Source organism: Sinohyriopsis cumingii, chromosome 1 (assembly GCF_028554795.1).
Source record: "Sinohyriopsis cumingii isolate HCF-2022 chromosome 1, ASM2855479v2, whole genome shotgun sequence".
In the NCBI taxonomy this organism is placed as follows: Eukaryota; Metazoa; Mollusca; class Bivalvia; order Unionida; family Unionidae; genus Sinohyriopsis; species Sinohyriopsis cumingii.
The window spans coordinates 33,056,150-33,072,701 of record NC_142961.1 but is presented as its reverse complement, the minus strand read 5'-3'; the positions used below and the strand labels follow the sequence as shown (position 1 = coordinate 33,072,701).

Below are 16,552 nucleotides of genomic sequence, written 5' to 3'. Positions count from 1 at the left end.
AAATTAACTATTTAATACTGTTATTTACTAAATAACCCTTTCAATCTATAATCACGAAAATCAACACACATAATATAAATATATGTAACATTCCTCTCTCTACCTTGAACATGCATTCAATGCACACTAGTCTTTATCTAAAATCTGTCTGAGTGGGGAGTGACAGGAGACAATAGAAGTCCCAAAAAGTGTCTGCATGACGTCAGACAAGTATTGTCTTCCCTTGGATAGAAGGGCTAGTACCGATGCCCATCAACTGTCAATTACTGCTAGGGTCAGCATACTGGCAATAAATAGATGTGTTTCAGAAACATATTTTCACTCCCACAAATCCAGTGAAGTACAGTAACCCACATCACTGCAAAGCTACTATAAAACCTAGGAAGGTAGGCTGTTAAACTTTTGATGTAGGTGTCACCAATTCAAAGCAAGCCCATTGGGAAGAAATGTCTCTGACCTCCGTCCCATGGTTTGGATGATTACAGTTAAGGTGCATTTGTTCTTGAATTCTATGAACCTATATGTGCAAGAAATTCTTCTGGTCTTGGGTTAGTTCCTTGTTGTTTGAGTTAATAACCCAATATATCCCTAATGACAGAGCCTGAGCAGACATCTTCATTGTTTGCACCAAATGTTGAGTCTTCTCTGAACATCATGAGGCTGGAAAGGCTGAAACTGTTAGTAAATTTTTTAAATGTTTCAGTTTGCTTGATTCTACAGAATTGTTGTTGGAAGTTAGATCCAAATAATTTCCAAAATACATACTCAGTAACATACTTTTGCTGTAGATTTCGAATGTCTTCTGGCCACGAATTGACACTGATGGTAGTTCCCTCTGTGAAGCATTGTCTGTCACCTCGGCTTCTTGCGAATCACTAATATAAGAGCACAGTTGCTCACATTTATTCTCTGGCAAGAGTGATTTTTAATGTGTCCAGTACTGAGGCTAACATTAAAGAGAAAGTCAACTCAATCTTCCCAAATGGAAAATCTCTTCATTAATCCCTTGAGAATTGTCTTCTTCAAATCAGTAACTATTCCAGTGTCAAGTTCAGATGAAGATCATAAGTTATGAGACTGTGTGACATAACGAAGACAACAATGGACTTAAGCTAGGCCCAAAGACAGAAATGGACTTAAACTAGGCCAGATTTCAAGGCCTGCTTTCATCTGTTGATCTATGTAGGCCTCTGTCATGACTATTTGGTGACTGAAACATGCAGCTTGGTGATATTCAAAACATTTTTGTTATTGTGTATAAAGTTAACCTCTTAAGGATCTATGTTCATATATTTTGCAATGTCTGACATCAAGGTGTTAAATATAGGAAACATCAATCATTTGTGAGAGACCTGAGGTACCCTACAATGTTCACACCCAAATAGTGATCTGCTGCAGGTCTGGTGGTGAAAAGGTTGGACTTAAGACCCAGTTATTACTCATATAGTGCTGAGTAAAGCTTATGTAGCCCTGTAGTGCTGCAGTTGTTCATTGTGAAATGCCAGGAAAATAGGATTGTCCTTCAATTTGTCAATGTGTGACTGCTTCTATTAAAAAAAACAATTGGAAATACTTTTGATACATAAGGGTACAAAGGCAGCTTATACTCTGGTTTAAGGGCAGCAACAAACCATTTAAAACTCTCCACAGTGCCTGTTCATAGGACAAAGGTCAACAACACACATCAGTACCAGCTGTCTGGTTATAAATTTCAAAAGGTCAGCTGAAAATATTTGGTTTCTTAAATTGAAGCAGAATTTTCTGCAGAAGCAAAACCCTCCGAGGTGATTTTAAAGATTTAAAAAATCTCGTGATTGCAGCCTTCGCATTTTCCATTCTGGCATGTTAACTATCCTGTGTTAACACTTGCAGTGGTTTCCTAATAAAGGAAGCTGGCTGCATTGTAATTAGTAGACTTATATAAACCTGTCAAGCTCCTACTATATGAACCAGCTGTAATACTACGATAATCTGAAACTGTACTATTCAATTTCAGATTGTTTACAGCACAGGACCAATGTTAACTGAAGTACCTTCAAACTTAACAACTTGTATCACACTTAAAGAAAGCAGATTATGGCACATGTATAGCACTGGGCTGCATCTAAGGCAGATGTGCTACATTGTTCATTTGTAAAGCAGATTGTTTTTGAAGAAAAGGCAAGGAGTGAAAAAGTTTATATGTGTTTTCAGTTTGTTACTAAATTTACTTGGATTAAATATGCTTGGTGTTACTAGATGAGGTGGTGAGGGGTAATGATTAACCAGTCACAAGATTCTGTAACTGGTTACTTGAACAGTCAACAGTTACTGAGTTAACTGTTTCAGTCCCTGTGGGTGGGAATCCATCCATGCTGGCACATGATCTCAAGGCATTCACTAAGCAGGTCATCAAAGATGGGTACCAAGTGTCTAGGAATAAGGAGCTGCACTAGTAGTGATGGACCTGTCTGTTGCTGGTCTGTGATGCTTCCATGAGTCTGGCACTAGACAGTGTGTGGGATTTCCAGTGCTAATTTCGCATGACCTGTTGCTGGACACTGTCTGTGTCATGGGTCTGAGACTGGATAAATGAGGGAAATACAAAACTGTGTAACAAAGATAGATTGTAGATTGAGGCTATGCTGGAGCTAGATAGGCCTTGGTCCAGAGCTTCTGGTGCCAAAGTCCAGTATTGGCTATCCCAGGACTGAGCTTGCCATAAAATGGATGCCATAAATAAAGATAAATGCCAAATAAAAGTAAAGAAATGTTGTTGCTGTTATGGGGTTTAATGCCATTTTTCAGCACAAGATAGGCTATACATGGAGGCCAGTATAAATGGTGCAGAAAGAACCTGGGAAAACCCTGGAAAGAACCACTGACCCACAAGAATCTACTAGCAAGTTTTCTCACATAACCACATTGGCCAAGCCCAAGACTCAAACCCCCACAGACAAAGACGAGATGGCAGTGATTCGTAGCAGTAAGCGCTTTAGACCACTCAGAGCCCCTTATAGAAATGATGTTATTACTGCAAATGAATGATCTTTCACTTGACATAACTGATCAAAGATCTGAAATGAATTATAACTAATATGGACAACTGGGCAGACAATTAAAATGGTGCCAATTAGTTTATCATAAAATTCAGATGACTGTAGTGCAAAATATTAGTCTATGATGACGATAAAGCAAAGTTTACAGAGACAAACAGACGGTAAATACTTACTGAGGTGAGAAAACTAAAAAAATGCTTAAACTGATGAAAAAGGCAGTTTAAAGTGATGTCGAGCACTGGGGAATCATGCCACAGTCAGGTAGGTAGCATGATGTCCCACCCAGTCACATTATCCTGACACCAGCCCAACCAGTCCTACCACTAACCTCTTAATGCTGAGTGCCAAGCGAGGCAGCTGTTAGTACCATTTTTATCAGTCTAAATTATGACTTGGCCGGGGATCGAACCCATGACCTCCCACATCTGATGGCAGATGCAGGTTTTAAGCAGTATCTCTTGTAAACTAAACCTTTTTCTCATTTGTTGAATCAGTATATGTTTACTGACTCTAATAAATATCTTACCTGTGTTTTGGCATCCCACTCTAAATTTCCATGCCTATTATGTAAATAGTGTAGCTAGTAAATTTATGGCTTTAGCGTTAATACTTCCTAATTTTAAAAAGAAACTCTCCATATTTAGTACAGTGTCATTTTTAGGAAGTCAATTAAATTCCATATTTAGTACAGTGTCATTTATAGGAAGTCTCTCCATATTCAGTACAGTGTTATTTATAGGAAGTCAATTAAACTCTCCATATTTAGTACAATGTCATTTATAGGAAGTCTCTCCATATTCAGTACAGTGTCATTTATAGGAAGTCTCTCTATATTCAGTAGTGTCATTTATAGGAAGTCAATTAAACTCTCCATATTTAGTACAATGTCATTTATAGGAAGTCTCTCCATATTCAGTACAGTGTCATTTATAGGAAGTCAATTAAACTCTCCATATTTAGTACAATGTCATTTATAGGAAGTCTCTCCATATTCAGTACAGTGTCATTTATAGGAAGTCTCTCCATATTCAGTTCAGTGTCATTTATGGGAAGCCTTTCCATATTCAGTACAGTTTCATTTATAGGAAGTCAATTAAACTCTCCATATTTAGTACAGTGTCATTTATAGGAAGTCTCTCCATATTCAGTACAGTGTCATTTATAGGAAGTCTTTCCATATTCAGTACAGTGTCATTTATAGGAAGTCAATTAAACTCTATTACAATGTCATTTATAGGAAGTCTTTCCATATCCAGTACAGTGTCATTTATAGGAAGCCTTTCCATATTCAGTACAGTGTCATTTATAGGAAGTCAATTAAACTCTCCATATTTAGTACAATGTCATTTATAGGAAGTCTCTCCATATTCAGTACAGTGTCATTTATAGGAAGCCAATTAAACTCTCCATATTTAGTAGTGTCATTTAAACTTTCCATATTTAGTACAGTGTCATTTATTCTGAGTCAACTATAGTGCTAGTTTAATCATCCCACTTTAGATACAGTGTTTAGATGACAACTCGTACACAATTAACATACACATAGAAAATTCATGTACAAGATTTAATTTTTAGGATGTGGCTGTGATTATCTTATCAGCTGAAGAAATTTTATTTTATTTTATCTTAAGATATGGTGTTATTTGGCTTTTATCTCAAGATACGTTGTTATTTGGTTTTTATCTCAAGATATGGTGTTATTTGGCTTTTATCTCAAGATATGGTGTTATTTGGCTTTTATCTCAAGATATGGTGTTATTTGGCCGTAAATCAGAGCAAGATATTTAAGTTATTTGTGTATCATAAATTTACCCCAAACATCCAGAGCCCCTACTCAAGAAATATGAAAATTGTTGGTTTCTAATATAATTGTGGTCTACAGTGGTACATAATTGTGGTCTACAGTGGTACATATCATATGATGTTCAAGATTACCATAGTATACCTAAGTACAAAATATTTTGTGTTACCCAGCTATAATGAATACACTCCAGGTAAGGCATACTAACCCAGGATCATCAAGATTTTCTGCCTGATTCAGTCTCTCCATCAGCCTTTCATTTTCCATATGCATCACCTGCTTCTCATCCAGCAATGCTGTCACCTGTAGAAATACAGTGAAAATGTCTCGATAAACAATACAAAAATGTCCAATACAAGTTTTTTATGTAAACGGTAATGTCTGGTTTTGCACAGGAAAATCTTTTTCAACACCTAATGCATCAAAATGCAGAGCTGCCAACCCTCCCAACTCACAATTAGTGAAAAGTGAGATAAAAATTAGCAATCAGTGAAAAATTATATCATGACACTAACTCCATCCACTTCGATGGTTGGTACTGCATTATATGAAAATCCCAAACTAAAACATATTATTTACACTGATTACATGTACTACTTTATTTGCAGACAAATTTACTGATATACACAAAATTCACACTATTTCTCATGATATGATGCTGTGGCAGTCTTGAACTTCCTCAATCATACTATGGTAAATTGGTTTTCAAAACAGTTCTGGCTTCTTGCCTGCTGGTTACTCTTGGTGACTAAAATTGTTGCAAATTTTCAGCACCTAAGGAGGCATTTAAGCTTGTCTTATTTTTCCTCATAATAGGAAATAATCTTTCACTGTCACTGTCGCTGATCTTCAACTGAGAAAGACAGGCTATGTTCAACAAGAAAGCTCACAAACAATGCTTCAACATTAGTAGTATGCAGGACTTGAGTAGGTGGCTTAAAGTACTCCAAAACTGAAATCTGCTGGGGGTGCTATAGCAGTGTGCTTTTTCACATCATTCTGCCACATGCCCACAAGGGCTCGTACCATTGCCTACAATTTATCTGTCATGCATGTACTATATAATAATATTACTACATGGTACATGCATGACAGGGAAATTGTAAGCAACAATACAAGCCCTTGTGCACATTTTAAACTGTAAAATTTGCAGCACACTACTGTGCTAGAAACATAATATTCATTGATTTTTGATGGCTGAATGCTAGGCCAAACTTTGGCGTACTCCAATCTATACTTCACTTTTTGTGGACTACAAATCTTTTTCCTTGGAGGTGAAAATATTTTAACTGCAGTGTAGCTTAATTACGAAATGGTATTAATCCAGAAATGCTGAATGGTGAACAATTAATGGTGTTGGCGCATGCATGAAAAACTATGAACTCAAGCAAATGACGACATATGCTAATCTTTCAATCTAAAAAATTCCAACACTCGAAAAAGCTGTCTTCATGTTGTTTGCTATCAATGTGCTTCCTCACATTGTCTCTGCCACCATGCCCAATGTTAAAATTTGTGGCAAACTGTGTGCAAAAAAAGCAGGATGTATATTGGTATTTGATGGCTGAATGTATGGCCAATTTTTGGTATATTCCAAACTACACTTCACTTTTTGTGCAATACATTTCTTTTTTTTGGTGGTGAAGATGATTTCAAGATGTGATGCCGAACGTTAGTTCAAATCAGTGTTTGCTGCGAATACATGGAGAAAATTTCTGGTTTCTTTCAAAAGCAATTATAAAACTACTCCTATATATATATAGATTAAAATATGCTAAAATGCTTGCTACTGGTCTAAATTTCAATTCTATATAGACTAAAACAAGAATTTTTTAAAAATTAAGTCAAGCACGCAACGAAGTTCAAAGGTTGCTGGACAGTGCTATAAGTATATTATATTGCTACTGTGTATTGATGAACTATGGTTATGTATTTATTTTGGAATACAGCAAAAATTCAATTACTTTGTGAAGAACAAAATGAGTAGATAATAAAAAGGTTACTGCATTTGCATGGGAAAATATGAACTCATGTTTTCAGACAAATACTGCACTCCCAAGGTAATGCTGTATATTCATGCAATAGGTTTTAAAAAACTTAAGGTTTGGCAACTTGCTTGGCACATGCTTACTGTACCTGCAAGTCAAGTTCATGGCAGCGCTGCATCAACTCCTCCTTGGCTGCTAGTGCACCATTCAACTCTTCTACTGTTCTCCTCAGCTGCAAACATTAAACAAAGGCATTGTGACTGACATTATATGCCAACACCATAATAAATACTCCTCTTTGTAAGTACACACTAGTAGGGTGTTTGGTCTCAATAAATGTGACATTCTTTGGTCAAGGCAAGTGGTCTTGAACTAAACTTATTCTGCAGAAACCATTTTTTTATTAAACTTACTGTGACCTTGACCTCTGACCTTCAGACCCCCAAATCTAGTTTTCTTATTATCCCAAAAACAAGCCATTGACAAATTTTGGTAAGAAAAACATACTCTAGAACAAAAGTTATTCTGCAAAACCCATATTTCTTTGAGCCACAATGATCTTGGTCTTTGACCCACAAATCAATAGGCCTCTTCCATACCAACCCTCTAAAAACTTTGGTCAAGATATAGGGTCTTAAACTAAAATTATTATGCTTCTTCTTTCAGTAACAGTGGCCGTGACATTGGACTTTTTGAACCTAAAATCAATAGGCTTTTTTCTTACCCAAAGTGTAAGCCATCCATAAAATTTGATGAAGGTACATAGTCAAAAACTAAAATTTCTGTGCAGAAACAATTTTTAGCAGCCATTGGTCTTGACCTTATTAGTTTGACCCCAAAATCAGCTGATTGCTACTTTAATCCATACACATGCCATCTACAATATTTTGTCTAGATCTACAATTTGATCAATGAAACGTGTGTATAGATGAATATGGGGAACAAAGAAAAGACAAAGAGCAACAAGAGACAGTGCATGGCACATTATATACTCACCCTGTGCCTAAGGATCTTCTATTCAGACATTAGTAAAGTGTGTTTGATTGAAGATTACTGACCAACGGATCTCCATGAAGTTTACCTTTGGTCAATATATGCTGTTTTGAACCAAAACATAATGTGCAAAATCATTTTCTTTTGTTATCAGACTTACCATAGCCATGACCCATAATGCTTTAGGCTCCTAAAGGCTTTAAATTACCCTCATCAGACTTACCATAACCATGACCCATAATGCTTTAGGCCCCATTATCTAAAGGCTTTAAATTACCCTTATCAGACTTACCATAACCATGACCCATAATACTTTAGGCTCCTAAAGGCTTTAAATTACCCTTATCAGACTTACCATAACCATGACCCATAATGCTTTAGGCTCCTAAAGGCTTTAAATTACCCTTATCAGACTTACCATAACCATGACCCATAATGCTTTAGGCCCCAAAAGGCTTTAAATTACCCTTAAGTTTAAATCATCCATAAACTTTGGTCAATGAAGCAACTCCAGGATGTAAGTGTTTCACTAAAAACATTTTTTTAGAATCTGCAATGACCCTGACCTTTTACCTTTTTACCCTCAAATCAATAGGCCTCTTCTGTATCTGAAGTGCAAGATCTCCACAAATGTTGGTCAAGATATGTGGTATGTATCTGAAATTTTTGTATAGAACACTTCTCTTCTTTCAGTCACAGTAACTGTGACCTCTGACCTAAAAGCTTATGTCTTATGAAGTGCAATCCATCCATAAAGCTGGTCACTATAGATGCTGGAGAATCAAATTTATTGTACACAAACCAGTTTTCGTCTTTCACTCCATGACCTTGACCTTTGACTTTTTTATATCCTGAAACCAATGGGGTTATTTCTTACCCCAAGTACAATCTATCATCAAAGAATACTAGATATATTTGATGGACAAGACTAGTTTCTGTTTGGAAATAAAATTGGAAAAGAATGTGCTGTCAGAAACCAGACATAACATCATAACAAAATATGCTGTGCCTTATGGCAGATAAATCAAAAACAGTACAAACAATAGGAATTTAAACTGTTATATTTTCCTAAAAATGTATTTTTATTTCAATATTTTAATATCAATAAAAGCTCATACTCAGTTGTTTTCTTTTGTTGTAAATCACCCATGACTCAGCTTGCAGACGCTTCTTTACTGTTACAATATTATATTTAATTACCTTTAAAAAATTTGGAAGTTTATTTGCCATTTATATAATCTTATGAAGCATGATTTACATGCATTGTTTTTATTTTGGGATGATTTGTTACAAAAATAGACGGACTATCACAAAGATGCACCCTAAAATAGAATATGCTAGTTAATATGGTATACTCTGACTATATCTTCCCATTTGTTTGTACCCCCCTACCAATTTCAGTAACGGTAATCATTAATGTGATAAAAAGTGCACAGAAACTTTGTAGATTCATTCAGTGATTTTCAATTTCTAAACTGAATGTGATCAGAGTGGCCCAAACACTGGCATTCTCTGTGTCTTTCATGCTTAACGGACTTTCCATACTAACACAGTGCCATGTTGCTTACACTACGGGCAAGTTAATTTCCTCAGACAAAATTGTGATGTAGTTCATCTTATTCGGTAACTGCTAGATAGTTCCGTAAATTACCATAATGTTGAGAGCTTAGAGTTATATCCTTTGCACACATGTACAAAGAAATTACACTACTTGTTAAATTAACATGAAAGGCAAATTTGTAGTTGTCATTCTTTTTCTTTGCTTGATGACGACATAGTATTTTCCTTCTATGTATATACATATGTAGTTATGCACACACCCCTTCGCTGAAAATGGACTTGCTCAGGAACTGGAAATGGATCTTGAGCATGGCATTCATTTATATTTAAAACTTCTGTTAAGCAAGAAATGTGCAGACCATGACAGTGTTAGGATCTCTATGGTCAAATTCAGGTCAGAAATTATAGATCAGTAAATGAAATGAATAATTTAATTTAAACTTTTCATTAGGCAGAGAGGTACAAACAAACAGACTATAAAAACTCTTTGATCTACTGTTTACCAGAGTGCCCACTTCTGAACTCAGAAATTACTCCATGTGACCAGTTCCAAAAGTAATGTTCTACAGACCCTGATGTCTCACTCCCATCTGAGTGTTTATGCATACATCCTCATTATCTGGCTTGTAAAAACTTAAACATAAAACTTGCAATGTCGATGACAATGACCTCCATCAGAAAAGTTATATCTGTATCTCATCATGATAAGGAGTTAAAGGAATGTATTATAAGCTGGTCATTACTGTAGGATCATATGTATAATGCATAAACTTAACCTCTAGCCCAAGATAAATGTCATTCGAGTCTTGGTAATACTGTATCCTGTGACCTTCACCTTTAAGTGTACCATTCCTGGAAATCTGCTCAAGTAAACTTTTTAGGTAAAATTTACAAATAATCCATCAAATGAAACAGAATGTATAATCCTTTCCATGAATTTAATTAATTTGCAATTAAAAAAAACCAAACTAAATATATTTAATCATGACCTTGATTCCTGACCTTTAAATCTGTAACCAACTTGACTGTCATTCTACATACACAAGCCATATTACAAAGTCTGATGACAACCTATACACATAAGCACATGTAAAAGTTAAATCTTGAGATCAACACCATGACAATGACATTTTGGCCTCTGGCTTATACATTGTTAGATATATTCCATGTTCCTATGTAATTAATGTGCAATGACTGATGACTACTTTTCAATGAAATCAGGAGATACCTAACATAAAACTGGCATTCAAAAAGCTTTAACCAAATCTTCAAACAGGACAAACAATGGGTATAAATACCACTACATTTTGCCAAGTTAAAACAAAATTTGACATGTTAATTATATCTATTCTATCTATTCTACCTATCTCAGAAATAATGATTTTGCAGGAAAAACAAAGGGTATAAATACCACTATGTTTTGCCAAGTTAAAACAAAATTTGACATGTTAATTATAACTATTGTACCTATCTCAGAAATATTGATTTGGTCATAATTAGACAACTGTGATGTGCATAAGAGATTTTACATACTTGTTCTCCTGTTTCAGAATCTCCTTCACCTGTGGTCATTTCTTTGGTCATTAACTGCAAAAATATTTTTAAAAATGATGTTGGTGATGATAATAATAATAATAATAATAATAATAATAATCAATATTCAGGGTAATGGATTTTGAAGTATTTCTTTGCCTTGTGTAAAATTTATATTTAACATGAGCAGAAATGTAAATTGTTTTTTTATCATTTCTGAACTACATCCTTCGCCTTTTTTTGTAATACCACCCACTCTGATGTATCATAAATGACGCTGACATTACAGGGCTCAGAAGCAGGTACAATATCACCACATGACTGCCACATATTTCATATTACACACATTCATTCCAAGTTGCACCCACACCACATATTTGGTGGCAAAACCTGGAAGTGTTTGGAATTAGAGCCCAGACTTTTTATTTTCTTTTTGAAGTCTCCAAAATATTAAGCACCATACACTGATTAGGAGTATGAGAGACCTTTATCCCACTAGGCACCATACACTGATTAGGGGTATGAGAGACCTTTATCCCACTAGGCACCATACACTGATCAGGGGTATGAGAGACCTTTATCCCACTAGGCACCATACACTGATTAGGGGTATGAGAGACCTTTATCCCACTAGGCACCATACACTGATTAGGGGTATGAGAGACCTTTATCCCACTAGGCACTAAAAACTGCAAGTCGACAGATTTACTGAATGGATCATACATATGTATCACCTGATATTTTAAATCTGGATTTAACAAGACTGAATTACTTGTATGTTTAAGTCAACATTTTAGACATTATAGTACAACATGCTAATTAGCACACTGATGTTGATTTTGTCAACTTTTATATCTGGTACACAATTATGCACTTTACATAAATCATTGGAATGGTCTGCACAACAAAGTTAACATATATGGACATATTTAGCAAGACTGTTATAAAAGTCTCCAATGATCCATCAAGATTCTTAGTTTATAACTGATGCCAGTGATAAAAATACATGAAGTTGAGATTCTCTTGCATTCCTATATATTTATGATTGTGTTTTACATCGTAGAACAGCTGTCAAAACACATCTTTTGTCACATGACTGTTGTTGTACATCAAAAGAAAGATTTGACTGGCACACTGCCAATCTGACATGATGGCATGATTGGCTACTATTATTCTATCACTATATTTTGAGTTGTTATCCAATTTATCAGCATTTTAACTTTTTCCAAGTTTACACCAAATATTTCAGTATCAACCAAATATTTTCCCCTTCTCTCTAAATAAATGTAAACATTTTTAATGTAAATATTTCCCTTTCATGTTTTATATGTATTGACTGGGTGCCATTTTGCTTATAGCCTATGCTTTCAAGCCAGAAATGTGAGGAAAATAATCCTCATGCATCAGTGATGGATAGAAACATTCCATCATTATTTGGCATCATACATGATGAGGCTTTTCTGACCTTTGCATGCAATAGAAAACTTGTTATTTCCTAATATGGTCTTAAGCTAAATAACAGAAATGAGCAATAAACCCGATTTTTTTAATATAATTCAACAAATATATTATTCTCCAAGAATAAAAAATTAAAATTTATAAAGAACCTAGAGTACTGTGAATTAAAACCAAATAGTCGTAAAAGTTCTATCACAAGTCTAACTGTGAAGTTCCAATTGAATTCCATAGTGTTTCAAATAAATTCCAATGGTGAATGTGTTGAAATGCCTAAAGTCTCAAATGAGTTACTGTGTCAATGGCCTGCAATGTGGTGATGTGTTTAACAGTCCTGTCATGTATTACAATATTATAATCCCAAATGTCCTTGTTGGAATACACTATAATTCCAAATTAATGTTTTAGTCCTAGAATGAGTCCTTTGTATTTCCAATTAATAATAATGTTAATAAATAAATCCAACCAAATTTAAAACTGAATACAACAATACGACCTATTCAACTTCACATGTTAAGGTAAGAATGTGTAATTCTTAGGTAAACAATACGACCTATTCAGCTTCACATGTTAAGGTAAGAATGTGTAATTCTTAGGTAAACAATACGACCTATTCAGCTTCACATGTTAAGGTAAGAATGTGTAATTCTTAGGTAAACAATACGACCTATTCAGCTTCACATGTTAAGGTAAGAATGTGTAATTCTTAGGTAAACAATACGACCTATTCAGCTTCACAGGTTAAGGTAAGAATGTGTAATTCTTAGGTAAACAATACGATCTATTCAGCTTCACATGTTAAGGTAAGAATGTGTAATTCTTAGGTAAACAATACGACCTATTCAGCTTCACATGTTAAGGTAAGAATGTGTAATTCTTAGGTAAACAATATGACCTATTCAGCTTCACATGTTAAGGTAAGAATGTGTAATTCCTAGGTAAACATGATTATATACTCCTCTAATTGACCTAGGTTGCAATTAACATTTTCTGGAAATATTCTATCAAATTAATGGGAAATTTTCATTCTGGAAGTTTTTAAGGTCACAATCAAGACAATATCTTTAACTCAAATTGAAGTAAACATGCTTACAATTAATAATAATCTGAATATTTAATATATATTCATAGAAAAATATTACCTATGTATTATGCCGTTACAAAAAGAAATCTTACCGGGTACTGTTGGGTACACCATCAACTTGATTTTGGACAAAGGTCAATTACAAAATAAAGATTTACATAACATATAATTAAAAAATACAAAAAACAATACAAATTAAATATACATAACGCACTGTTTTATTTACCTCCTGAATGGCAGTCATGACAACATGCTGTACAGACTCTTCCATGGCCATAATCCTTTGAATATATTCCTGTTTCTCATTACAGTTCACAGCACAACCTAATATCAGCTGTAACAATCGACCCAGTTCTGTGGCACTAATATGCTCACCTGTGAAAGGAAGGGAAAGACATCTTTTAAAACATTTGCATTATCAACTGTTTAAAGTAAAGATAATAAATCCAAATTCATTTTCTTTGCCCAATTGTCTCCAATATTTAAAGTAATAAAACAGTTTGTGATATGTACAATTCAAGTGTTAAAATAATCTCTGAAAGGTAAGGTCAGTCTTATTGTGTCCTTACAAAATAAAATAACAAAAAATAAGATAGAGAATGACAAGCTTACTAATGCTACACAGCAATCATAACAGTAATCCATAGGGAGTTAAAGACTCATGGCAACACCTAAAACCAACTACAATTAATAATAATGATATCACAATCAGGGGTCAGTTTAGCCACTGGCCTTCCAGCTTGTGACCTGTGTATTTTGAACTGATTGTATGCAGGACCAGTTGATTTCAATGTGAGCTGGCCTGCTGGAAATACGAGTTAAGTCAGCCACTGAGAATGTGTTGGTTAAATTATAACAAGGACATGTCAGTTATCTTAAAGCAGACAAGACTAATTACATCAATTACCAAAATTGTAATAAATGTGTAGGCAAAGCCTCATATGATTTTAAAATGTTACTTAAATTTTATTAAGCATATGTACCTGTATCTAACAGAATGTAAGAGTTGACTGACAGAACGGAAGTGAAAACACACCCTCAATGACACCAGCAATGGTGTCATGGTGTCTTAGTGGTAAGTGTGCTAGACTCATGACTGGAAAGGTATCAACTCAAATTCGGACATCAGACCAGGCTGGTCACCTACCATGTGTCCTTGGGCAAGGCACTTTATTCCAGTTGCCTCAGCACTAAATAATCTACTTGTGCTACTGTGCCCTAAAACACCAAACCGAACCAAACCAAAACTCACATCAACAAAAAAGATGCAACAGCTGAAATATCATTTCCTTGCCAATCCATCTATTGGCTTAAGAATAAACCCTCACCCCCACTTTATTAAAAATTATTTTTGTGGTGTATAAAAAGGCAGGAAATGTGTGTTTGTGTGTGTGTGTGTGTGTCTGTAGCTACTTGACAACATTTTTTACTGAACTTCAGTCTAAGATAACTGAAGTTTGGATTGTGACTGGTTTGTCTCTCAATAAAGCTTAATCTATAAACTGGAAGTTAAAATGGGGGATGGAGAGGGAAAATAAATAACAGTAATCGTTGCTGAAAAGCTGCTTAGCTGTTTTTTAAGCTTAAAACTCTTCACATTCTCTAAGCAAAACTCCTTTCTGCTGATAATATGTATTAATTTCAGAGGTGAACATAAGCATAATGTCCACATTGTTCAAATTCTCAGTATCTACATAGTCTAGATAGCAATTGTATAGTTGTAAGTGGAGGAATCTTTTTAACTACTCACTGTACCTCTAATAAGAAACTTTTATTAACAAGCTTCACCAGTTAACCATATAACTTTGGAAAACAAAACAAGAGTCCCTTGAGGCAACTGATGCTCTATTGACCAAAAAAGAATTTCCAGGAATCCATGACACTATTAAGTGTGTTTATCTGTATCAATAAGTGTATTTCTTATTATTTTCAACTGCTGAGTACTGAAAACAAGGAAGATAGTCTTAAAAGAAAAAAGTAAATTTGGTCGTAAAAAGATTTTCTTATATGTTTGAGTTTACATGTTTACGAGTGCAAAATAGAATTTTTCATCACTGTGATTGACCTTGAACTTGATATCAAGAATAAATGTTCACCGAACAAGTCCCAGTACTGTCATTGCTAAGTTCAGTTAAAATTATTATTATTTTTCAAAACCAATTTATTTATCTTGCATTGTCTAAGATACTCATCAGGTTTAAATGCAAACTGGATTTGATAAAAATTCATTCATATTCGGGTCTAAAATTTAACAAAACTTTCTTTGTAGCCAGAAGGACTTGTTGACTGAGAAATTTACTAGCCCTTCTGAATCTTCACAAGTCCTTCCCCCAAAACAGACACTTTTGTTGATTAACAAGACTTTCTTTTCTTAAGATTTATCAAATCCTGCAATGGTAAAATGTTCTCTGTCTGATGCTGAGAGATTCTTCAGGTAGTGATCACATGTCAATGCAGTTTTTATTTTTTATCACATGATTACTGTGTTGACATGTGCATTCTACATAAAGAATCTGGTTTCTTCCAGGTTGCTCCAACATTTACATGTTTCTGGTGTTGTTTTCAGAATAAATAGGTTGAAAATTATGACTCTAACTTTTTTCATTATGTGACATACATTTAATATCTTGAAATCTTGTGCACAACATTAGAAAGGTTTTTTGTTGGTATCAAATGACTAATGGACCTCTGACATCATGCATATGCATACTGCAAGATTTTTGTGACTGGCAATGCAAATAGCGAGAGCCAAGTTGAGGTGACATTCCATTATTACAACTCTTTGGTCTTAAACTAAGTAAGAGAAAAGAGCAAAAATGAACAAGTTTTATAAAATTCACTAAATAATCGATTTCACTAGAATACAAACTGAAAATTTAAAAAAGAACTAATGCAGTATTGCAAATTAAATCCCAAATGGTCCAAAGAGTTCTATTACCAGTCCTAATAAATGAAGTTCTGATTAAGTTCCAGTGGCATTCCAAAAAGCTTCAGTTCTGAATGTGTTGATGTGCCTGTAGTGGCCTGTGATGTGGAGATGTGCAAACAGTATTTTGATGAATCACAATAATAGAATCCAAGATCTCCTTGTCTGAATTTA

The 16,552-nt window shown here is 34.6% G+C and overlaps 1 protein-coding gene across 3 annotated transcripts in view; it reads right to left on the bottom strand.

Moving 5' to 3' along the window:
- The window catches only part of LOC149806668 (protein Hook homolog 3-like), a 126,203-nt gene that overhangs the window by 47,123 nt on the left and 62,528 nt on the right, over window positions 1-16,552 (bottom strand). For all 3 annotated transcript variants that reach the window (XM_089956311.1, XM_089956321.1, XM_089956331.1), the window contains 4 exons: window positions 13,679-13,827; window positions 10,914-10,967; window positions 6,976-7,059; window positions 5,048-5,142 (listed from right to left, as the gene is read on the bottom strand). In XM_089956311.1, coding sequence (XP_089812437.1) covers window positions 5,048-5,142; window positions 6,976-7,059; window positions 10,914-10,967; window positions 13,679-13,827 — 382 coding nt within the window. The remainder of the gene's footprint in view (window positions 1-5,047; window positions 5,143-6,975; window positions 7,060-10,913; window positions 10,968-13,678; window positions 13,828-16,552) is intronic.